Source organism: Microtus ochrogaster, chromosome 1 (assembly GCF_000317375.1).
Source record: "Microtus ochrogaster isolate Prairie Vole_2 chromosome 1, MicOch1.0, whole genome shotgun sequence".
Taxonomy (NCBI): Eukaryota; Metazoa; Chordata; class Mammalia; order Rodentia; family Cricetidae; genus Microtus; species Microtus ochrogaster.
In genome coordinates, this window is record NC_022009.1 from 72501046 (window position 1) to 72526607 (window position 25562).

The window sequence follows — 25562 nt, forward strand, 5'->3', positions numbered from 1 at the left end:
TGAGTGTCTGAAGGCACTGCACGAGGCTCGCCCTGCATCTTCTAGACTAAGATCTGAAATCTAACTTGAGAGTTTTGTCTTCGGTTCTTTCTGTATGGCACACACGCCAGAAGGGATCACAAAATGTCACGTTTATGCCCCCAAACAACTGGACACAGAGAGCGTAAGAAGTGGGACACTGCCACTGTAACCTGGAGGGTTAAGAAGCCTAGGAAGTAACAGGAGCAAAGAAGAGGTGGCGGGGCCTTGGTGAGCATTAGCAGATGTGTCTGTCATAATTAATTCACATAGGAAGTATTTATTGTACACACTGTTCCTAACAGTCTCCCGGAAAGACTAACAACAGCTAGACATAGTCACGAGTTTCACAACAATGTCCACAAAGACATTGGAGCTCTAGAGAACGCTACAGGAACACTCTCCACAATAACAACGGAATTCATATTTAGGGTTCAGCTGAGGATAGTGGCACTAAGTACCTGACCATGTCGGCCATCACATCCGCGGTGTGGCCTCAGTGCGGCATGTTTCATGCAGCTTATGGAGCTGTGTCCCGCACAGGGAATGATGGGAGCTGTGGATGATGTTGGATTGTTTTTTTAATCAGTTCCAAGGAAATTGAGAAAACCCACTCTGAACAACAAAAAGTACGCACGTTGCACCCCAGTTCACATTAACGTATCGCATGACTGAGTTGTGTTCTTGCTTTGCTCTCATAATACTCACAGACAGCAGAAAACATCCTTTCTACCCACGTGTCCATAGGCTGAGAGGGAAGAGAAGAGCTCAGGAAAGACATTCCAGAGAAATGGGACATTGGCGCAGAGCCTACCCGACTTAAACAAAGGAGTTCATGGCGTTGACAGGTGAAGGGGCCTCTGAGCTCTCATTGCCCTCGGCTGGTTCTTTTTCTTTCTTACCACTGTATTGTCCAATAAAGGAGCCATCCTCATTGAACTGGCCATTCACCCCCTCGCCATAGTCAACCAGGCTATCATCACTATCCTCTTTTTTCACAGTCCTGTCTGAAGGTGTTCGGCTTCCTTTTTTCAAAGGCTTGTGGTCTTCTGCATCGCTGGGAAGAAAAAGAAAACAGAAAACATTTCGGTAAGACTGGCATTGATTGAGGTGAAGCGCCTTGTTTTTACAGATCGTGCATGCAAATTATGAAAAAGCATATGGAGTCCTGAGCTGCTGCGGCCAAATCTAACTGCCAGGTGGACTCCAGAGGCGAGGGCTCTACTGTGATGGAGATCAGGCACGGAGATGGTTGGATCATGGTCTGCAGCGGAGAAGATGGCTTTTCGATTGTGCGTGCTAATTTAAATGAGAGATTCCGATGCCTGATTGGAAGGCAATCCAGGAGCAATCACGAGAGGTTCAAGGACAAGAGAAACCCATCACTGTTTCAATTCAGAGGAGCAGGGCAGAGCTCAGGACAGTGGCCAGTTAGTGTGTTAAACTGTAGAACATCTCTGATTCCTTGGATGCAAATGGAGCATGATTTTGGTTACATGTGAAACATGGATTGTTTTTTCCTAAGCCAGAAGGAGAAGCAGAATCCTGCAGTTCAAATAATTTTGTTATTGAGTGCAGGCCACGTTTGTGAACTTCCGCCTTACCTTTCAAAAGACCTAGAAATCCATTAAAAGGAGGCAGAGGAAACAAATGAGAACAGCCTAAGAAGAGAAGCACAATCCTTATATGGATAGGTCACAATATTTTTTTTCTGAAGAATTTTTTTGTCAATTGGTAAAGATTTATTAATGTGGAAAGATAAACACTGTACATTAAAAGCACTATACTTGAACCATAAGCAGCATGCTCCCAAACACTAAAGGGGGTGAGTGCTTCCAAACTCACAAAAACAAATATGTCTTATCTTCTGATTAACCAGTTTCTCACATCTCCTCTGTGCTATGCACATACTACAGGGTCCAAGGCTTGTACTTTGGCAAAGCATTATGGGAGCCTATTATTATTTTGCTTATTTCTTTGCTGAACCCTTAAGCACAACTTCTGAGAGCAAAAGAGTGTTTAGTGTATTTAAGAATGTCCACAAACATGGCCACATATGTCATTGAATTTAAGATCATCCACTAATAGGGTCATATGCATAGGGACAGTGACTGACTCCTTCACAGGTAACACTTGGGAAAAAATAGCCAAAAAACTGTGTGAAATAGGCTCTTACTTGTCTAAGAGCCCTGATGTACTTAATGTACAAAGGGGTCACTGTATCTTCAGTATTTTAACAGAAACTGGTGCTAAGATCATTGTTAGTAAGACTGATTTTTTTTCCCTAGTCAAGCTCCAAGATTTAAAGATAAATAAATCTGTCTCCTTTGGCAATACCTTCTTCTAGCAATCTCCTACTTTTCTCTCCAAGAAAAATATCTCCAACTTTCATGTGCTATTAAAAATGACCTGTTCAGCTAATACGCAAGTACACACTGCCATCTGAACAATCTGCACAACTTGGTGACATCAGAGGTCATTGAGGTGGCCTGTTGAGGGGAGCATTTCAGAGGACATAACACCCACAAAACCCAACTTATTATAAAAGCAGCTTACATGACATCTTTGAGATTTAGCTGTGAACTTCTGTACTTTGCTTGAATATCTCTAATGTTATGCCCCTAAAGAGTTCAATGACAAGCAGCATTTTGTCACCCAAGTTCCATTTATTACTCTACTTGGTGGAAATAACAGCCCCAGGAATACATTATAGGAAGATGCTCATTATGTCATTTCTTTGATCCTGTCTTCCCTTCATCTAACATTCACTAAGTACCTACTCTAAGACAGATGTCATTCTGGCTTTGGGGATATAGAAACAAACAAAACAAACTAAAATGCTGACCTTATAACCAGTGGAGTAAAGTGCAGTTAATAACCAACATGGTAAGGAAAATCCATTATGCCAAATGATCAGTACTGCAGAGAATCTAGAATTGAGTAAAGAGAATGGAAGAGGAGGCAGGGCTGACAGAAGCTATCCAGGGAAGGTCTTGTTCAAAAGCACCATCTGATTAAGGGTCTAAGAGCTAAGTTGGCCATGGATGACTAGAGCAAGATAAACTATGGCAAAAGCATCAAGCAACACAGATGATCTGTGGCAGGGCAGGCCTGATATGTTCTAGAAACAGCAAGGATCTTGCTGTGGCAAGAATTGAATGAGTAAATAAGAAAGAGAGTAGTTGGAGGTGGGAGGTGTAGGCCAGGGTTCCATGGACACTGACAAGCCTCTGTTTAGGAGATGGAGGCGCTGGGGGGGGGGGTGTTCCATGGGTGAGAACTGCAGTCTGACCCATATTACTCCAAAAGCATGAACTCTGTCATCCAATGTTGACAGTAGTCTGCCTTGAGAGAAGGGGTCGACAAACTCCTGCAAACTGGAGCCACACCCACTTGTGACTTCTTTACTGCTGATGCTCATGGCTCCCTTTCTGCTACATCAGTAGAATTGCAGGTAAGACTATGTGGGCTGCAAAATCTAGAACATTGGCCAGGGGCTCTTGAAAAGGGAGAGTCTGCAAAGCTCTGCAGTAGAGTCATGAGATTGTTTCCATCATCTGGGAGAGAGATGACTCTAGTTTGGACCAGGGTGGAAGGTTGAAGAAGTTTATACAGAGTGCTCAGCTTGTGGTCGTATTTTGGAAATAAGAGAAAGGAGGACTTCCTGATGGATTGGTTATGGAGCAACAAGGAAGATGATGGCATAAGGATGTCTGGAAGAAACCAGAAGCTTGGCATTACTCCCATTCACTGTGCCGCAGAGCATGCTTAGAAAAAGATCCAAAGTTTGACTTGCACTTGTTGAAGCTTGTCCATGTCAGAAGCTCTGTAATAATGTTGTGGGACTTTTTAATGACAATGATATTTAAAACCAACAAAAATGCCACAAAAAAGTCAAGCTATAGGCGGATACAACTCATGAAATTCGACAAGGAGACCTGAACTTATAACAAGTCAAATGTAGACAACCACTAAAGAGATAAAATAGCATATACAAGTTGGATCAAGTTTAGGAATGCAAGTTTGACTTAGAATGAAAATATAATTTATGAAATTTAACATTTTTACTTTTGTAGAAAGAAAGTAAAACCATTATCATCACAGTAGATTTAAGCAAAAGAATATGACAGAGTTCAACACTCATTCATGAAGAAAACTTTAATACCCTAGAAAAGGAAAGCATTTCTATTAAGCTTGTTAAGGATGCCTATGTGAAAACTATAGTAAACAGAATCCTTGATGGCCACTGCTGAACTGTTCTGCTTGGAATCATAAATAATGGTAAGGATGGTCTTGTCTCCTCTTCCTTATCTCTCTCTCTTCCTTTTACTCATCCTCTCCCTCCTTTATGTTGTTGGAGACAGGGTCCTATGTAATCCAGGCTGGCCTAACACTCTCAACCTTGCTATGTAGCTGAAGATGACTTTGAACTTCTCATATTCCTGGCCTTGCCACCCAAGTGCTAGGAATACAGACATGGGCTACCACATTTGGCTGTTTTCAGCACTACTAATGAAAATTACCCAGGAGTATCAAGCAATACAATGAGAAAAAGCAATAACATTTTCACACACCCATCAAGTTGTTGGTAGTTCTCTATATCCATCACTAGATTATAAACTCCCAATGAGGGGCCAAATTCTATTGTGCTCAACTTTTCTAAGGTCTATAGTACACACTCTAAAAACATCCATTGGGTAAACTTATGTTAAAATTACAATAGAGGAAACCAAGAATATTTCAGATATGCTTTAGAATTCTAACATTAAATTTTTTTCATTCCTTCTTAATGTTTTAATAGCAGACAAAGCATTAACTTGTATTTTTTATTCTTCCATACTGAGAATACATTTTAGGGAGTTCATTCATTTCTTTCCCTGTGGTGCTTGGTTCACATTCATGAAATGTTTACCAAAATAAAAACCAGCAACCGTAAATAAGTCTGATAATTACATACAATTTTCTTGCAGCAACCATCCAATTATGATCAAATTACACAACGGTGTTATTGACATACATGCATTCAAACCTTGTGCTGGCACACTTTCAAAGTTCATCATTATTTTCTTACATCCAGTTCACATTTGTGAGCACTATAAGCTTGAAGTATGTAACAAGTGAAACAGCATGGCTTGTATCAGCCAGACTTTGAGAAAGAGTTAGCAAGCTGGCAACAAGGCTGTGGTCATACGAATAACAAGATTCCCACAGCAAAATTCTCCATTTGAGCAATAAATCACACAGCATAGGCATATACAGTTTACAGCCTAGGCTCACTCTTGTTTTTAAAGAGAATGCATCTAAAGAATAAGGAAATACTTACATAGTTGGCTGCACTGTTTCTTTGATTTTTCTATATGCTAGTAAGGATGCAGATCCTACTGTCTGTATAATTAAAGAGACAAACAAAGAAAGCTGCAGGCTTCTGAGAGAGGGTAGCTGCTTAGGGATGGGTGTTGGACTGAGGGTATGGAGATACAATATATGGAAAAAAATCAGATTTGGCCATTATGGGAGTTCCATCCCTCTTTGCACTACAACATTTTCTCTGGTTTGGAGACAACCAGGTAGAATTGTTCCATCCTCAGCCTAGAGAATGTGTGAAACACAAGAGGAATTAATTTACATTTTGGCAATAGTACTAATTGTGTGTCAGCATGAGACTAGCATTATAGTTCCTTTTCAGAATTCTGGAGACTAAGATTCAATAAAAAAATACAGAGCTCGAAACTTCTAGCAGGTGCAAAGTAGAGAAAGGACCCCGGTGATTTAGGGAAAAGAATAACACTCAAACGTACCATTACAACAAATAATTCTCCATATAGTTGGAACCGTTTTCATTAATTATGACTCTCAGATTGAAAGGGCCTAAGTAAGAAGAGCCAAAAGGAATAAACCTGGGGAAATATCTGAGTGCCTAAGGCCAAGGTCATATCGACAACAACCGCCTGCAATCTGGGAGATGCAATTTCACATGAATGATTCACAGACTTGAAAGTTCATTCAAAATCACACCTCCGAGTTGTGCTTTGAGTTGAAAACATCCATCAGAACTTTATCTCCTTTGGCTTCTTCAGGATTAATGTCATTACATGAGCGACAAGGGGTTTTGTCTTCATGTTATTGGGCTTCTATTCAATAGGCCCAAACGGAAAGTCTCTATATCCTGAGAAACTTTGGCAGAAGCCAAAGATAGCCATCTGAAAATGCTTCACAGACACAGCACACATATGAACTAATATTGAGACAAAGAAATGAGAGCTGGTAGATGTAAATCTAGTCATGGCTATGAAGATACGAGCTAGACACTTGCTATGTACTGCTCCAAAAACAGAACCATGCTGGAAACTGTCGGCTCATTCATAGAGAGTACAGCACTAAAAAAGAAACCTCTGAAGATGTTTGGATGCTAGAAATTTTGTCTACATGATGATAATTGAGAAGGATATAAATTAGGTATCATAAAGGAATCAGAGGCAATGGCTAAGTTGAAAGAAAATTTAATAGCCTCTTGATTCCAAGCTAGTTCATAAGCCCTTACTTAAATCAAGGTTTAGTGGTGTTAGCCTGGTCACCCAAAGTCACATTGTCCTGGATCTTGGCTGCACATCAATATAATATCAATTATATGGTATTTTGAGGGCTTTGTAATGAGCAGTACATTGCCACATTTGCTTACGCATAATAAGAATATGAATCCACCAGAATGTGAAGAATGCATGACGTACAATGACTTATTTCTAATTCATGCAAATGTATTTTTTTCTGTATTGAAGATGTAGCTTCATATCAATAAATAAGGGAATGGTGTGCACAGCCTGTATGAGGTCATAGTCACATAAACTTTACAAGGATGTCCTTTAATGAGAGTCAGCTCACCTGTGCGTGGGAGAAACAGGTAGAAAAATGAGTTACACCCGCGAGGATTTTGCTCTTACAGAGTGCGACCCCTTGCCGAGGGCTATGCACACGGGGGGGCTGCTCTCGTGCACTAAGGAAAACTGGTCATAGTGGGCGGGTCCTGTCTTAGGTTTGCAAACTCTTCCGGTTCCAGACCCAATACCTGGCATCACCATAACCCTTACAAGGCATTGTTATGGTATTTTGAACTACAGAAATTGAGAGCTTTGAGAAATCTCGGCTCTTTCTGTTGAGAAGGGGAACAGTGTAGGTGCAGAGACACTGGAGGTCCAACAAGCTCACACCTGCATGGACACTGCGATGAAAACTCATACTGAAATACATGGATTTTCTGAATCCACTTTACCTTTCCTATGTTGGCATTGGCTGTGGTCCCCTTATGAATAATAATGACAAGGGAATACCAAAAAATGAGATACAGAGGCAGGTAGTACCTGATGCAAATATCTATCTACAAAGGTGCCTTGGATATCACAATAGTGAATCTTTTATTTCACCTAAAAGTATTTTCTTCTATAAAAATAGCCATAATATGAGCTTCATGTATATTTAGAAGATTATATTTTATGTTATCAAAAACTAAGTTATAAAGGGTATTCCATAAGTAGAGTTATTTGAGGGCATTAAATACATGATAAAACTTCCTCTGTTTTTAGTGATGTTCTAAAGTAATCATTCCTCTCTGTAAAAGACATGAAGTATCAAGGCAAGAATAGTTTTGTGTAAAGGGAATTAAAAGAAGGTAGACAGGTTGTGCTAGATGCTTTTCTTAATATGGAGTTAAATTAAGATTGCAGAATTGGCATTCATTGAGTTAATGTTCTCCATGAATGGCTGTGATTCTTAATAATTAACAGCTTCTAAATAGCCTATTTTATGGACTAAAGGTCAGGGGGATGGGTCTTATTAAAGAAAACGCTTTTATTAATCTGAGATTAAAATGTCTTGGGGCCGGGCATGTAGTTCAGAAGTAGAGAACTAGCCTAGTCTGTGCAAAGCTCTGGACTTGGTCCCCAGCACATACATTTACATCCACTTTCTCTCTCCCTTGAAGCACCTACAAGAGGTAGTGGGGTTGTGAGTCTGGAGCCAGCCTGGCCTATGTACTGAATCCCAGGCTTGCCTGAACTACATAATGAGATTCGGTCTCAAAACTAAAGTGAAACAGAAGCAGAGGGCAGTCCTGCTAACGTTGGTTTTATAAATGCATGTTTCCCTCACACTGTAAACTGTGCAGGATTCTTTGTGTTCTCACTGCAACACAGTGACAATCCTAGACTGAATAGCACAGCTCATGTCTCTGGAAAAGATAATATTCTGATCCTAAACATATGATGACAATGGAAGTATTTTTTTTTTACAAGGATACCTATGTTTTAATGACAATATTGTGTTTTAGTCACAATATTTTAATCAAGAAGGAGGATATATTGACATGGACTTTTTTCTAAATTAATAACTGTCAAGCAGGGCCAGCTAGTCATTCAAATCTGCTCTCAGAACTCAGCGAGTGTCTGAGGGTAGTGCCTCGTGAGGCAGGGAAAGCAGGGCCAGAAGGAACAAGGGCTCACCTGTACTCTCCAAATGTCCCATCATCTTCCTTCATGGGCTGGATTTCAGGGTCTGCATGAGCATCCTCCTTCTCTTTAACTGAAAAGTTTGAAGGACAGCATTACCCATTGATCCTGAACTTCCTTGTTTAGTATTTGCAGGGGCAGGCTGAGATGTAGAGGAAGGATAATCTCTACGTACGTAGATACCATGCAGACATGTTTCTGATGTGGCCTTGTGTAGGCTTTGATATTTGCTAGATCAATGTACACAGTACATTTTTTTCCCCAATGAAGAAATGATTTTTAAGTTTCTCAAGTTTCTTCTATATTTTCCAGTCTATTTATGAGCATATTGATGGTAACAAACATTTTTGTAAACATGCTCTTATGCAGTGCTTTAAAAAATTAATGTTTTTAATCAGAGGATGAATGGTCAAGTCAAGAAGACAGGAATTCATCAACTTTGCAGGGACCATAATGCAATGTCACACCAGTTCTTGTATTCTGAAAATTGTACACGCTGTCCCCTTCTTCTCCTGTAAAGTGATGTTAGGTCCTACTTCAGTATTTATAACCTTTTGGGTCCTATGGAAACAGGCTTCCTTGGAGAACTAACTGACATATTTCTTCATGCACCCTAGGACCCATGATAGTCTCCACAATATAAAGAGGGGTCAAAATGGTTTGATGAAGAAATTCAACGTATGGCTCTAAGAAGATACTCTGTGGCCTTTCCTATTTCCATTATTCTTTTCAGTTTAGCAAATAAATCAGCAGCACTAGAAAGCATTTTGAATCCTTCTTACCTGGATATTTACCACCCTTGTTTCTTCTGACGAAGCAAACGATCAGCAAAATTAAGATGAGGAGAGCGACAGCACACATTAGACCTATGAACCAGCCCTGGGTCGCAATATCCACTTGCCGGCTTGCCATCGCTGCAAAACAAACCAATGGCAGCAGTAGGAATGGGTTAATGCCAAGGTCAGTTCCATGCTGGTCTCTTCATTAAAAAAACAATTGCCACAGTATATGAGCCTTTATGTACTTTTCACAGGATTCCAAATTGGAATCTGTCAATCATCGTAGAGAAATGACAAACTTAACTTTAAAAAGCCTTCATTATGTAAACATTGAACTAGAGAAATCCCGATGTTAATGAGATTAAATGCTGCCGCACCCTGATAAACACTAGATTCACACTTACTGCAGCTACACACTGTCAGTAGAACGGCATTCTCAAACCAATTAAAATCTATTATTTGGGAGTGTAAAGTGGATATGATGTATGGAAGGAATATAAAATTGAATTTTAAACAAAAGAGAATGCATACATCTAATGGAGTATTTTCTCTTCAAAAGAAACTACCTTGGAAGATTAAAATATCAGTGAAAGAATGAAGTTCTTTTTCAGTGTTTAGAAATCTCAAAAAAACAAAGTTGGGGTGGGGAGAGAAAAGAAAAGAAAATGGCCCATGCAAGAAAGCCACTGATGAACACCAGAATTGCTATTTTACACAACACCTCCATTTCTAAATGGAAATCCTGAGAATATTAAATCTATTCTCAAAGTATCAGTAATTGTTATTGTCTGGGTTCTATTATCCAAAGAACCTCAAAATATATTTGATCAACAGAACCATTATTGGAATAAATGAACAGTTTGAAGAGAAAATACTCATTTACATGCATCCAATTCTTTACGTCTCCATCTATTCTGTCTGAGTAAATGATGTGAAACTTTTTTATTCAGCTACTCATAGTATGCAAAGCCCATAAGAATGGTCCGGGTATTATGAAAAAGTGTCAGCAACAATGGACAAGTGCAGTATCAGTGGCTACTCAGACACACCCACGAAGATGGGTTTAAATGTTTGCATGAACCCTTTATTAAAGACCTTTGCTTTTTCTTTTTAACCATAAACAACATAAAAGGTTTTATTCTTCTGCATCCATACATATGCCTATAGTGTGCCTTTAATCTGAGTTTCTTCTGAAAAAGTTTCACCATTGGGTTAGATGTGCATGGTCTCTGGATGCAGAAATAATCACAACCCAGGTTTCCCATAGGCACCGAAAGTAGCATCGCATTGTGTCATTTTTGCCACAGGCGTGGGGGGATGGTTGAAATCAAGTGTGAAATAAAATGTAAAACAATGTCTGGAGATATGTTTAAGAAATACGATCAAAATGGAAATATATTATTTGGAACATAAACTGAAGGCCAAAAGCCCCTCAAAAAAAAAGCTCAAAAAGGATTTTTTGAGCTGTACTGTAACCAGGCACATGTAGAACTTGAGTACAAACAGCTCTGGCTTTCATACACATGTCACAGTGGTGGCAGTAGTGATGATGACATCAGTGGTGGTAGTAGTGATGATGGTGGTGGTGGTGGTGGTAATGGCAGTGGTCTTGCTGATGATGATGTCAGTGGTGGTAATGATGATGTCAGTGGTGGTGATGATGGTGGTGGCTGTGGGGATGGTGATGATAATATCAGTGGTGATGATGATGATGGTGGTGGTAGCAGTGGTGGTAGTGATGATGATAACAACAGCTAACAACTTGGACCACTCTTCTGTGCTAAGCACTGTCCTGAAGGCAGAATGGATCTCTTTTAATCCTCATAAAAGTCCTCTGAGATGGGCATTATGATAATCCCAAAGTCAGAGAGGGTGAGAACAAGAGATGCCCCAAGAGTTGGAAGGGACCTAATGTCTGTCTGTCCTGTCTAGCTTCAGTTAGTGAGCATGCAACTAAGATTTTTTTAACTATCCTGATATAATGCATTCCTGAAAACATGTCCAGACACCAAATCCAGAAATGTCTGAATATATAATGAACTGCTTTAGGATAATCCATTTCAGAACAGGTAAATTATCTGAAAAATTCATTAGATTCTCTTTGGAAAAATAGTCTTGGCAATTTGTACAAGATCTCTGCACACTTTTATTCAAAACTGAGTCCCAAACCACATGACAAAAGTTATGCTAATCATGGGAGTCCTTGATTATGGGATGCTTAATGAATTATGGCATTGTTATAAATAGTTTCAGCATTTATATCTTTCATTAAATCAAATAAGACTAGTGGATTAAAAATGCGAGATGCTCAAGAGTTAGCGCTGACACTGCCTTCCACAAATGGAGGCTTTCACAACTGAACCACTTCCCAGCAGCTACTCCTAAGTAGCTGTGCAAAACTGGCTGCTCCCTGGATAGCTAGCCAAAGATTTTCATGTTAACTTTGAATTTTTGCTTTTATATCAAAGAAAAGAGTGCTTGGCATTTCTCCGATCTATTACTTAAGACTAGCCAATCATAACAAGTGAGCAGGTGTGTACATTCATTCATTCATACATACATACATACATACATACATACATACATACATACATACATACATAGACGGAAACAGACAGACACAGGTGAAACCTAGGGCATTTTCCTTCTTGGAAAAAGGGGTTTGACTGTGAAGTAACTCTCATAGGCCCAAGTGTTTGAACACGCGGTCCCCAGCTGCTGTTGCTCTTTAGGGAGGTTTTCAAATCTTTGGGAGGTAAAATTTTGCTGAAGGAAGTTTGGGTCAGCAGAGAGAGGTCTTGGAGTTTTATTGCCTCGTCCCCCAATCCTAACTGCCTACATTCTGGTCTGCCAAGTTGTGAGCAAGCAGCCTCAGGCCCTGTTGCAATAGTCACTTGCTACTCCCCTTACTATGCTGTCACCACCTTGATAAACTGGACTCTTAACCACTGACCAAAATAAATCCTTCCTTCCTAAGTTATACCCTGTCAGGTCACAGCAAAGGAAAAGGCTAATGACACAGGTGGGTATTAGTTATAAAGGGAAAGTAGATTTTCTTTTCATCTGGAATTTCTATAGTTAAAACATATGCTTGAATTATTGGCCAGGTGATAATTAAACTAACACATATAAGGAGTATGCAAATACAAAATAAGACAGAGAAGTGAGGAGGCGTGCCTTGATGCCTAGAAGTTTCAGAACAGTTTGCTGTTCTTATTTTGCTTGGTGTGACATGGCTAGCCTGTGCTGCAAGGTGGGATATCTCTGAGGAAAGTGTTCTTTGGTCCTCCAAATCATAGAGTGAGATATATGATTACTATTTATGAAAAATTCGCAAATCATGGAAATGTTCTGTCCAGTTAAAACAGTCAGAAATGGAAAGAATGAACTTGAAAAAAGCCTGAAGAATCAACAGAAAAGAGTTGGGCCCAAGAACGGATCTGTCTTAAATGATGGAAGAGAGGGGCTCCACAACTGAGGGGTGACGTGTGAGGGAGGCCAGAAGGGCAGTGTTGGGGAGAGATGGGGCAGGAATAGAGCAGAGCACCAGTCTCCCCATGGTCCTGCTGCCTTCTGTCTCAGTGTGTGCTGCCTGGCACAGGCAGTGGTATCCTCGTCACAGACTTCAAAGGTGGAGATATTACCATGTACCAAGAATTCTGCAGGAAAAGTTGAGTTCCTGGAATGCAGCCCATGGACAGAGTCAAGACTTAGCCCAATGGTTTGCTTCCCTATTGAATGTTCATGCCCTAGACTTTGAGGAATCAGCCTAGTGCAGGGAGACAGAGTAGCAGAGAGAGTGTTTACATGGAATACATTTTATGACCCTAAGGACAGAGCCCTGCCCCTTGGGAGGAGGGGATTTGTTATTTTGGGTCATTACTAGAACTTAATCAAAACTGCTCTTTCTAGTTGTCAGTGAGTAGGTAAAAGGTTGTGCCTCATCCTAATATTATCAGTGGCTGACAGTAATGTCCCATGTCCCTCTCGTTCCACTCACTCATCTTGAATAAAACTAGCACTTGCCACTGGGATGGGAAACATCTCCCAATGAGGAAAATATTTTTTTTAAAGGAGACATCTTTGGTTTTCCAAAACGACAAACATGATGTGAGCTAATTTTGGAAGTGAATTCAATTAATCAGTAATTTGGGAGGACATGCAGGCCTTAGAGGCTAAGAAAAGCACAATAAAGAAGTATGAAGGCTCATTGAAGCCATTGTTTCTGAGACAACCTGGTCCTTTAGAGGCATGCTTCTGCAACTTTGTACAGTGGCTGTGACTGGGACCTCTCTCTGGGACTGGAAGGTCAGACTTCTCATGCCAGCTACTGTACTGCAGCTGTCACTGAAGACTGGCACATGGTGCAAGTGGGCAGTCACAGTCCTCATTTAGAGCAGTGCTATAGGAATGGAATGAGGAAAGCACTTGCCTGTCTGACTAGGCTGACTAAATTCTGTATTTTATTCCTAGTCTAGCTTCTCGTATTCTGAAATTAATAGTCACCAGTAACAACAAGCAAAGTCTTGCCGAGCCGAGTTATTCAGAAGCCCCCTTTTAGAATTAATTCCTTTCCTAAACTATGTATGTAAATGGATAGGAAATAGAAGGAACTGAATAACAGGAATTTTCTTAAAACATGCTGACTTTAGCAGATGTATCTTTAGAAAGCCTTATTTGGTAAATTATTTAGCACTAACTTTGGTTTCTTTCTCTTGTAAAAACTTTTCCTGGGTGAGTATTTTTAAATGATAAGAAATTACTTTAAAACCCATGTTTTGTTAATTCAACTAGACACTCCATCTTGCCTTTGGTTCCTACAGGTGTAGGTATGTAACATCTCCTCAAGAATGTGTAACATGACTCAGCAGAAGATGGATGTATGAACCATAGGATGAACACACTCCAAATGGATCCTTCTTCAATCTGAGAATGCAGGGATTATTTTCTATACGGGCAGCAAAAATTTATTATTAATATCATTTACATTTACATGAAATTTTCTTTTTAAAACTTTGCTTTTATCTCAGCAAACTCTGAATAACATTAACAAAACTAAAACACATATAAACAGGCAACTTTTTGCAATAAAATACAATACCAGATTTATAGAATTTTCTTTGTATAAACTTAGCAACACTGTATTGATCATCTAACCAAGTTGGCGGATTATGCTGGGTTATAGTCCATTTTGAGATATAGAATTCTTACTCTGTTAGATATAATTCTAACCTAAAAAGAATTTCAGGCATTGTCAATTTAATTCAGGGAAATTTTAAAATGGGCATTATTAAAAATTGAATTATCTAAATAATGTAATTTAAAATTACACTTCAGTCTTTTAAATGGTTTTGGACAAGAAGGTAGTTGAAAAGGGATCTTCCCAATTTGCAATTCATTTAATGAAGGAAGCCAAACAAAATTAAAATGCAAATTCCCAACCCAACAGGGCCCCACACATGACATCCATAACCCTGCGAGCTCCACCCGCACCAGTCTCTGACTAGAGTGTCTGTTGTCTTCTACCCCTGAGCATGAGCCAGAACTGGGGTGGTGTGTGCCTCACCTGGGCCTGTCTCAAACACATCCTCTGAACTCACAAAACCAGAGTCCCCCTCAGCACCAACTCGAACTTTGTATGCTGTTCCTGGCATGAGACCCTTTAACCCAAAGAAGCTTCGAGAACCATTTACAAGTTCCTTCCTCCATTCTTCTTTGCCTATGGAAATTTTGCAAAAACAAAAAACAAACAAGCAAAAAACAAATTTGAACATTTCAAGGACCAGAAGTTACTTAATTCTTCACGAAAGGAAAACTGTCTCTTAAGTAAAGATTAAAACCCCTAGTGTGATTAAATGTATCATTTTAGATTATTAAAGATCTAATTGTGTCAAATAAATCACTTAAAATGAGGAGCTAAGTGAAAATACCCTCAAAGAGAAACCTATTGGAACTTAGTGTGCAAACAAATGCACAAATCCCATCATGACCATTAATATTTTTGATACAAAGAATACTGCCTCATCTGCTCTTGCCTCACGAAATGGCCGAGTTTCTCCCAAGATGTTTGCATTAAGAACTATTACAAATTAAGTAGCTACAGCGAACTATGAGAAATGTTTATAAAGATTCGTAAGATGAATCTTTTGGTAAATTTAAATGCCTTTTATATCCAAGTTACAGATTCAACATTTCCCAAGTATTGATTTTTCCGAAGGGATGGTTGTTTGCAAAAACATATATTTGCCCGATAAAGGCCTGAACAGGAAGTTGAATGGTGTCGAGCATTTTGTCAGATGTTTATGTAAGCATTCATTGGCCGTTCAGCCTGTGACATGCAGAGCCCACTGCACTGAGAGAGGGGTGGGTTCTCATGAGTCACTGGAATCTCAGCCCGCCTGCACCTTCCAGGAAACGTGGCTATATGCAAACAGAGCTGACTATATGCAAACAGAGCTGACTCGGGAATACGTAAAACAGCAAGACAAAACAGATGCGTCTACAGTTTTAATTTTCTTCCATTTACTCTAAAATTTGGTTGGGTTAATTTGGGTAAAATGAATTCTTTCTTTTCAGTTTGATTTCTACTGCTAGAAATTCCAGATTGAAAAAAAAAGTTGTCTTTTGTGTACTTAAATGTTATTAGTTTTGTCTCCATGTTATATTTACAGAACCAATGTAAAGATCTCTGACATGAAAAATAACATGCAGTGAGCTTCTGACCCTATTAGTAACAGAGTATTCGTATTTATATATGAAATAGAGGCTTGCAGTTCACTATGACTTTATTCTAAGGATGCTGATTCTCTTGGTAGGATCAAGTTATTTTTCAATGCGGCCCATGGTAAATCCTAAACATTATTCTTAGTCTCCTAAAATGTGTCCCCCAAATTGAAAGCAGGGTAATAAATCATGTCTTACTGCCTGCTACACCATATTCAACATAAAACTTCACATGCTCTGGTCCCTCATATTCCCAACTGATATTGGCATACGTCTCAGCGGCTGCAGCAGAGAGATTGCTGATCCTGGGGTTTACTGCTCGAACTAAATACACAACAGAAAACAAAACAAACAAAACACACAAACAATCATATTGCAGCACCATACACACTGACTGAAAGATCAAATAATCGGAAGTTGTGCAAATAAAATACTAGAATTTATTATAAAAAAATAATTTAGAGTTCATGCATTTTCTCTTTTTGCTATAGAAAGATTCTCTCAGTTACTAAAATAGTATAATAACCATAAATAATGGCATATGCTATTAAAATTATGAATTCTAGTACATGGTTTCTAAGTAATGCAAACTGCTTCGCATTAGATCCAGTCCCAGTAAATATAACTGTCTTCATTTACTGATGGATTTTGGGGGTTAATGAAGAGTTCTGAGTACAGAATTCATTAGAGTGTTTAGAGATATCCAGGTACCATCAGGCTACTTTTACATTTTATTTAGCTTCTCAGTGAAGGTCTCCAAAGTATGTGTGTTGGGAGGAGAGAGAATATTCTCTAGAGGAGTGACTTCTGACCTGTCTTGAGTCACAGACTGAGAGTGAGAAACCCATGTGTTAGGGGACAGTGAGTAGTGAGGGCACACAGGAAGAACAAGGACAAAGGGGGTGGCCAACTATGCTCTGCTGGAGGCTGAGAAGCAATAGAAGGAGCGAGAACTAGCTGACCTACTACATCCCAGAGAGTGACAGTCTTGCCTGGTGTTGGTTACACAGCATTTCCTAAAGAGCATGTAACAGAGGGAACGGTTTCTAGAACTCCAGAGCTACATGATGCTCCCATTTGCTTACAATGGAGTAAAAAACACACGTGAAGTAAGTAGAAGTGTTGAGTATCTCCAGGCTAATTCTGTCAGGCCACCCGAATAGCCTCAACTAAAAGTTAGAACTATAGAAGCTAAAATGATCAGATGCCTTTGCCACCCCAGAGAATTTATATGGGCTATGAAATCAGAGAGCACTGAGAGGTTTCATCAGACTCTAAAGTTAAATTCACAAATGTGATATAATTTAGAAGATCTGTGTTAAGTGCTGTGTAAAGGAGTGGCATTTCCTGGGATCAAAATGCAGTCTGTGGGGAGGAATTTGGGCTATAGAGGGATGGTAGAGAAGTGTGTATTCCATACATGTATGGTATTGTCTAAGAACAAATGAAATTAATAGGAATAAAAAAAATTGAAAGGCATACTAAAGAAGTTAAATAACACACTTGGCCTGTGAAATATAACTGAATCACAATTCATATTTTGTGGTAAGCAAAAGGAATAGCAGAGGGCAAAGTGATTTCTGAATTACAAAGAAACAATTTTAGTTTTCCCAGATTTCTTCTTAACTAGACAACAACAAGAAAATAATCAAGAGAAGGAGTTACATAGGCCTGTGTATAAACTATCACCAGCCAGAGCCTAGTACACACCAATCAATTTCTTATAAAAAATAATCTGGGGCTGGGACTCAGCGGGGAGGGTGTTTTCCGATGTGCATGATGCTCTAGGTGTGGCCCCAGCAGGGCATCAAAGCCGGTGTGGCAGCACATTCCTGCCATCCAGAGCTTAGAGGTTAGGAGCCCAAGGTCATCCTCAGAGACACAGGAAGCTCTAGGCCACTCTAGGATACAAGGGTAGCTTAGGATGCAGGAAATCATGTCTCAAAAAAATGATTATGACATCACAGAAATAAAGAATTTAGTCTTGAATAATAGAAGTTTTCAGAAAGCAGAACCATAGCAAAATAATTTTAAACAAAGGGTATCTACATTGTTAAAGCTTAATTTAAAAAAATTTGTGTGTGTGTGTGTGTGTGTGTGTGTGTGTGTGTGTGTGTGTGCTCAGGTATGCACACAACATGGCACATGTTCAGAGGTCAGAGAACAAGTTGTGGAAATTGGTTCTCTCTTTCCACCATGTAAGCTCTGAGAATTGAACTCAGGTCATCAGCTTGGTGGCAGGCGCCTTTGGCTGATGAGTCATCTAGGCAGCTCGAAAACAGGGGTGTCTATGAATATTCATTCATAGCATTCAGAACTTCAGTAGCACAGAACTATTATGCCAGCACCAGAAAAGTGGAGGCTGGAGGATCAGAGATAAAGGTCAATTTCATCTATATGATGAGATTGGGTGGGATGCATGAGACTATCTCTAAAAATAAATATTCATTTCTGTTTCCTTCCTCATGTTTCTTCTCTGGATTGTTTTGACATTTAAATTTTTATTCCCAGCTTTCCTGGAATTAAATTAGCGTTCTGAAGATGATTCAGTCCCCCAGTGCTCACTGAAGCACTCATTGTGAATCAAGACAGGGAAACAAATGACAGATGGGCAGGTAATGGTGACTGGCATATAATGAAGGAATATTATGCAGTCTTACAAAAGAAGAAAGTCCTATCTGCAGCATAGCAAATCAAAGGTCAATTATGCTATATGAAATAAACCAAATGCAGAAAGAAAAATTCCTAATTATATATGGAATCTAAACCAGTTAAACAAAAATAGTGCAGAAAGGTAACTGCTAGAAGCTGGAGAGAGGAGGGAAAATTGGAAGATGGTAATCAAAGGGTATGAACTCCCAATTTTAAGACAGATATATTTTGGCAGTCCCCAGAAGCCAGAAGTTGAAAGACCGGCCTGTAGGCTGCACCACCACTGCCACCACACCACTGGATTATGTTCCCCCAAGACCCACTCTACTGCCCAACCCCACCCACCTCATCATCAGCCTGTGGCCAACTCTGCCCTACAGCTCTAGAAGACTCCACAGGCACAGGTACAACCCACACCATTTGGGAGAACAGATGCAAAATCTCCAGTGTAAGAATACATTCAGCAACAGAACATGCAACCCAAGAAAGTTCGCTGCACCCACAAAAACACAGGCAATAGATAACATCACACCAGCAAAACACCAAGAAGGAAAAACACACACACTACCACCACCACCAAAAACAAAACAATAACAGGAATTAAGAATCACTGGTCATTAACATCTCTTAATATCAATGGACTAAATTCCCTACTAAAGATACACAAGCTAACAGAATGGATCTGAAAACAGTATTCATTCTTCCGCAGCATACAAGAAATACACCTCAACTTCAAGGACAGAGTAAAGGATTCGGAAAAAAATTTCTAATCAAATGGACCTAAGAAGCAAGCCAGTGTAACTTTCTTAATATCTAACAAAATAGACTGCAAACTAAAATTAATCAAAAGAGCTAGAGAAGGACATTTCATATTCATCAAAGGACAAATGCATCAAGATGAACTCTCAATTCTGATCAGCTATGCACCAAATACAAGGGTACCCACACTTATAAAAGAAACATTACTAAAGTTTAAATCACATATCAAACCTCATATTAATAGTGGGAGACTTCAATGCCCACTCACACCAATGAACAGTTATTCCAAACAAAAACTAAACAAAAAAATAAGGGAACTAACAGATGTTATGGACTTAGATATTTACAGAATAATTTACCCAAATACAAAACAATATACCTCTTTCTCAGAACCTTATGGAGCCTTCTCTAAAACTGACCACATACTGGGTCACAAAGCAACTCTCAACAAATACAAAAAAATGAAATAACACCCTGTATCTTATCCAATCAGCATAGATTGATGTTGGAGTTCAACAACAACACAAACCACATAAAGCCTAGAAACTCATGGAAACTAAATAACTCTCAACTGAATTACCACTGGGTCAAAGAAAAAATAAAGAAATTAAAGAGTTCCTAGAATTTAATGAAAATGAATGCATAACATACCCAAACTTATGGGACACCATGAAATCAATGCTAAGAAAAAAAATACACAGTACTAAGTGTCTAAATAAAGAATTTGGAGAAATCTCACACTAGCAACTTAACAGCACAACTGAAAGCTCTAGAATAAAAAAGAAAACACACACAAGAGGAGTAGATGGCAAGAAATAACCAAACTCAGGGTTGAAATCAATAAAACAGAAACAAAGGGAAACAGTGCAAAGAATCAATGAAGCAAAGAGTTGGCTTTTTGAGGAAATCAACAAGGTAGACAAATCCCTAATCAAAGCAACAAAAAGGAAGAGAGGGAATACCTGAATTAACAAAATCTGAAACCAAAAGGGGAATATAACAACAGATACTGCAAAAATTAAGAGACTTACGGAATCATATTTCAAAAACATGTACTAAACAGAATTGGGAAATCTAAAAGAAATAGACAATTTCTTCATAGGTACCACATACCAAAGTTAAATCAAGACCAGATAAACAATTTCAATAGAGCTAAGGAAATAGAAACAGTCATTAAAAGTTTCCCCACCAAAAGAATAATAATAATAATAAAACTTAGAATTAGATGATCTCAGCACAGAATTCTACCAGAATTTTAAAGAAGATCTAATACCAATACCACTCAAATTGTTCCACACAATAGAAACAGAAGAACCAATGCCAAATTCTTCTTATGAGACTACAGTTGCCTTGATATCTAAACCACACAAAGATGGAACAAATAAAGAGGATTACAGGCTATTTTCTCTCATAATCATTGATGCAAAAATACTAAATCAGACAAGGGAGTGGATCAGAATAAGCTCCTGAAGATCCTCAATATTCTCTGCTGATTTAATCATACTGAGGAAATAAAAGGAAAACTCTAAGCATGTGCAAATCCCTGGGGTCAGTCTCTATTATCACTTGAGAAGTGATCAGTTGGCCACTTTAATTCATCATTGTTAGACTGAAAAAAAAATACCTTGGAAGAAAAATTCAAAATCACAAATTGAATTTAAATATCACTATGGTAAAATATCATTTTATATAGACAGCATAAGTATTGCACTATTAAAATACTGAAAATGACATCAGGTTCATCATTTTTCTTATCTAAATATTATTCCTTTTATTATCTGATACCCACTAGATTTCACACTGAGGACTTAATTTGCTTTTGTTTAATTGTTAATTCTACTTTTGGTTTTTTTTCTTATATTCCTTGTCCACAGTTGAATTTATTACAACCAAATGAAAAACAAAACTATTAATAAAGATATATTTAGTTTGAGTTTTTTTTTAAAAAAAAGAATTCATAAATATGACCAGTGGGGAGCTCAGACTTGCTTCACTGTCAGCCCCAAGGAAGCACAAGTTCTTGGCTGGCATTGGCCATGGCCACAGGGACATGCTTGTCACAGAGGAGGGGCAGTCAGGCTTTCAGAGGGAGTCCTGAGTTAAAGCGACATAACTACCCATCGTTTTAGTTGATAATTATCCAAGAAGAGAGATGTGCCTATAAAACAGAGTGACTCTAAAATCCACCTTATATACATTTTGTAATTCACCAAGGTTTTGAATATAAGCAGATTTTATAATAAAAATTAAGCATAAGTCTAAACTCACAATAGTGGACACACTTAAGACAAGACCCCCTGGCTCTCTTGTTCTTTTCCTTCACTCCTATGCACACTCGTCCAGTCTATTACAGCCCAAGGCAAGTCCTGGCTGTGGCTACTTCTCTGCTTCACTTGGAAACAGCTCAGGGAGGCAGGAACATAGCTGCCCCTAAAAGCCGACAACAGTGGACCAATAGCCAGGGATCAAAGATGGGGGTGGGTGCTGTGGTACTGCCACAAGTGGAAGATACATCACAAGTGATCAAACACCATTCTCCCAGCAAGTCTTTGGGATACAGAGAGCTGTCTGAAGGGATGCCACCCACTGGAGAGCACTGGTTAGAGCTCAGGGAGGGAGACTTGAGCAGTGGAGGAGACAGGGTGGAGTGAGGCAGTTGTGCACACCATGCAGGCCGACTCAGTCACTCGTAGAGACTCAGTCTCAGATCAGCTCTCGACACTGCTAAGTCAAAGCTTGGAAGGACAGCGTGTCGTGATGCTATTGAGGGTGTGTGTGAACACAGTGTTGGCTAGGAGTGCGGCCAGGTCAGATGGCCATAGGAAACCCAGCTGGTCTGTGTCTGTCATCCAGTACTAGAATTCCTGACATGTGCCGTGGTCATGTGGATCTGTGACAAGTTCGCAGTTTTTGTCCCAAATCTAAGCAAAATCATATTCTTACAATTTAAGATCAGGATTTGCACCAGGGATAAGTCTTGAGAAAAGAATTTGGGGAGAATTAAACACATGACTTTCTATTATAAAACCATGTAGAAATTAATTTCAAAGCCATGATCAGCTCAGATCCTCTCCTTTTGGTGGTTCTGAGCATATTTCATTTTCTCACTTTTACCCATGCTGCAGTTCCCCACATTTTAACATTGCAAAGTGCACACAGGTAGAAAGTCATGCAGATGAATTATTTTACCTTTGCCTGCACCTACATCAGGTGGAAGAATACCAGCTTAATGAAGGGAAACAGAAACAGGACACTATATAGTTAGATGTAACATATCCAGGAGCATCTACAGCCATATAAAAAGCACTTATTAAAATTCTAAGGCATGCAAGCGGAATGAAGCCTGTTATAAAAGGCACAGGGACAAAAAAAAATGCATTGCTGTCCCCACACTTACCCAATATCCAATATAAACATTACTTACGGTGCATTATTCTAAGACAGCTTAGGACGTTTGACCCATTTTTAGATATGAAATTTTAATTTCATATGCTATGTGGAAGCTATAGAGGACACCCAACGAGATGATCCAGTGCTTAAGCAACTTCACAATTTGGAGACATGCAAAACCAGAAAATATTTTATAATACTTAAGTACTTTTAGGATTTATTTTATTTTACATGTGTGAATGTTTTCCTGCCTATGTGTGAGCACTTGATGCATGCCTGGCTCCCAACCCAGGCCAGAAGAGGGCAGCAGAACGGGATTTACTGAGCTCTCATGTGAGTGCTGGGAACTGAACCTCTGTAAGACACAAAGTGCTCTTAACCCCTGGGCTACCTCTTTAGCCTCGCTTTATACCATTCTTGATCCTTTTAATTAAACCAAAACATTATGAATCACTTTTGAAAATATTCGATTTAATGAGAAATTTTTTGCTTTCTCTACAGATGACATACCAGAATCCATTTCTTTGTTAAGCATAAAATAAGTACACTAGTTATTTGTCTTACATTTCTTGCTAGAAATTTTTAATCAATATGTACATAAGCAAATTATTTCCAGTGAATCAGTAGAAGCAAAATTATGTAGAAGCATATATGGATGTATAGGTAAAAAAAAAAAGTTACATTGAACTCAGCACTCAAGTGTGATGAATTGTTATTATATTTTTATTTCTTATTCCTGCTTCAATATGTTTAAAAGACGCATTTATTTACTTGTATGTGTGCCTATCTGTATGAGCTTATGTGCCCTATCTGCACATAAGCCATCAGATCTGGAACTGGTGTGACAGGCAGTTGTGAGCCGCCATGTGGGAAGTAGGAACTGAACCCGGGTTCTCTGCAAGAGCAGTTAAGTGCTCTTAACCACTGAGCCATCTCTTCAGCCCCCTGCACCAATATGTTAACATAAATTAAAAGTTTCATACAGGCTTGAAAAAAAAATAACCAAATAGCTGAACCAAATAACTGATTTCCCCCATACGCTGGGATGGGAAATTACAATTAAATATGTTATTAGGTAAGATGGAGAGTCCATGGCACACAAAAAAACGAGAAGGAATAAATTCACAATGCTTTTTAAGTCCTTGACATTTATAATTATATAGATTTTATACATACCCATCTTACCTTCATCCACAGTCGTTATTGCTTCCTCTGTAATCTGACTGCCTGATCCCACCGATGTTTGTGCATAGAAATAAAACTTGTACCGAGTGCTGAAATTTAAATTTTTTAAAGTCCAGCGTGTCTTGTTGGCAGGAATTTTTAAATCTACCAGGGGGCCAAGTTCATGTGTGCTGTTAACTGCCAATGAAAAGTGACAAACAAGTACATCCCCTATTAGTTTTCCTAGGAATACTACTATAAGTCATTGCTTCAGAAAAGAAAATACAACATTTCCAGTTGACACGTCTTTTACACTCCTTGTCATGCTTTGGATAACATACTTATAGCTATTTAAAGTGTAAAAATGTAACCTGGAGAATAATAGGAAGAAGTGGAAATTTTTTCCATTGGCTTACAAACTAGGATTATGATACCAGTTTTAATTCTGTCTTTACTGGTGGACTTCTATCTTTTTAATAATTCCAGATACTTCTCTTGGCATCTTATGGCCAAGGAACTTCCTCTTCATTTTCGGCTGCCAGATAATGTTCTAACCTAATGACGGACCCTCCCTTCAGTCCTACACTTAGCAGTCTGTATTATCCTAATGAGACCTTAATTTCAACAGCATATATGTTACCTTTCTACACAGGTATACTCTGAACCTCTTTCCGGAACAGTACTTGAAGGTCTATACACACTGGGAAAGGAACAACTTGCATTTTACGACAGGCATGACTTACTTGGCTGGTATTTTAAGGTGTACTCAGTCAGGACGCCATTGGGGTGACTCGGCGGGTCCCATTCCAAAGTGAGAGAGTCCAGGGTGGGATTGACAATTTTCAGAGAGGAGGGAGCACTGGGGACTTTTAATGAGAACGGACAGTCAGCACAATGTTTCACAGACATTCCAAAGTGTCTATCTACACAAGTTTGGGTTTTCGGGTTATTGTTGGATCCAGCTGAAAATACTTTGACTCAAATCTGTGCACTTGTGACGTATTTCTTTTCCTCTATCTTTTTTTTAAAAGCCACTTCCATTTAAATTCATTAAAATTATCTTCTTAAAATACATAATGACTGACTTTATAGGGACTCAAATAATCTATTTTAAAGCAGATGGCACTCAACTCCATTTGTAAAAGTGAGCCGGTTGCCAAGGGAGACCATCCATGCAGGCCTTTGAGAAGAAGCAGCTGTGTCCTGGTCCATTAAAAACTATTTCCCCCATCAAACCAGGTGTCTCCACCTAGTCCCAGCACCCTGCCTGATGGGCTTTGGGCCTAGGCCAGGTTGCCCAAGTGCTGAGCTGTGCTTATCCCAAGGACTCAGAGCTTCCCAAGACCTGAAGGTAAAAAAAAAACAAAACAAAAAAACAAGAGCCCCATATGTCGGCTCACGCCCTACCCCAGCATGGGGAAGGCTCAAGGGCTTCCGGTCTCTTGGGCAGAAGCTGGCAAATTATCAGAAACAGGCCTAGTCCTCCACTCCCATCTTTAAGAGGCTGGGGATGAGGTTGCCTTCCTACCATAGTCCCTAGAAACCCTTTAACGACACCACTATCCCTCCTTCACTCTAG

General features: G+C 39.2%; 1 protein-coding gene across 22 annotated transcripts in view; it reads right to left on the minus strand.

The window, feature by feature from the left end:
• Nucleotides 1–287: 287 nt before the first annotated feature.
• The window catches only part of Nrcam (neuronal cell adhesion molecule), a 254523-nt gene continuing 229248 nt past the window's right edge, over nt 288–25562 (minus strand). For 4 of the 22 annotated variants that reach the window (XM_026782354.1, XM_026782345.1, XM_026782335.1 and 1 more), the window contains 9 exons: nt 24727–24849; nt 23996–24181; nt 22619–22654; nt 16217–16342; nt 14862–15014; nt 9299–9430; nt 8511–8589; nt 1623–1634; nt 288–1075 (listed from right to left, as the gene is read on the minus strand). In XM_026782354.1, coding sequence (XP_026638155.1) covers nt 838–1075; nt 1623–1634; nt 8511–8589; nt 9299–9430; nt 14862–15014; nt 16217–16342; nt 22619–22654; nt 23996–24181; nt 24727–24849 — 1085 coding nt within the window. In that variant the 3' untranslated portion in view covers nt 288–837. The remainder of the gene's footprint in view (nt 1076–1622; nt 1635–8510; nt 8590–9298; nt 9431–14861; nt 15015–16216; nt 16343–22618; nt 22655–23995; nt 24182–24726; nt 24850–25562) is intronic. The other 18 variants (XM_005343819.3, XM_005343817.3, XM_005343815.3 and 15 more) reach the window with 17 other exon arrangements.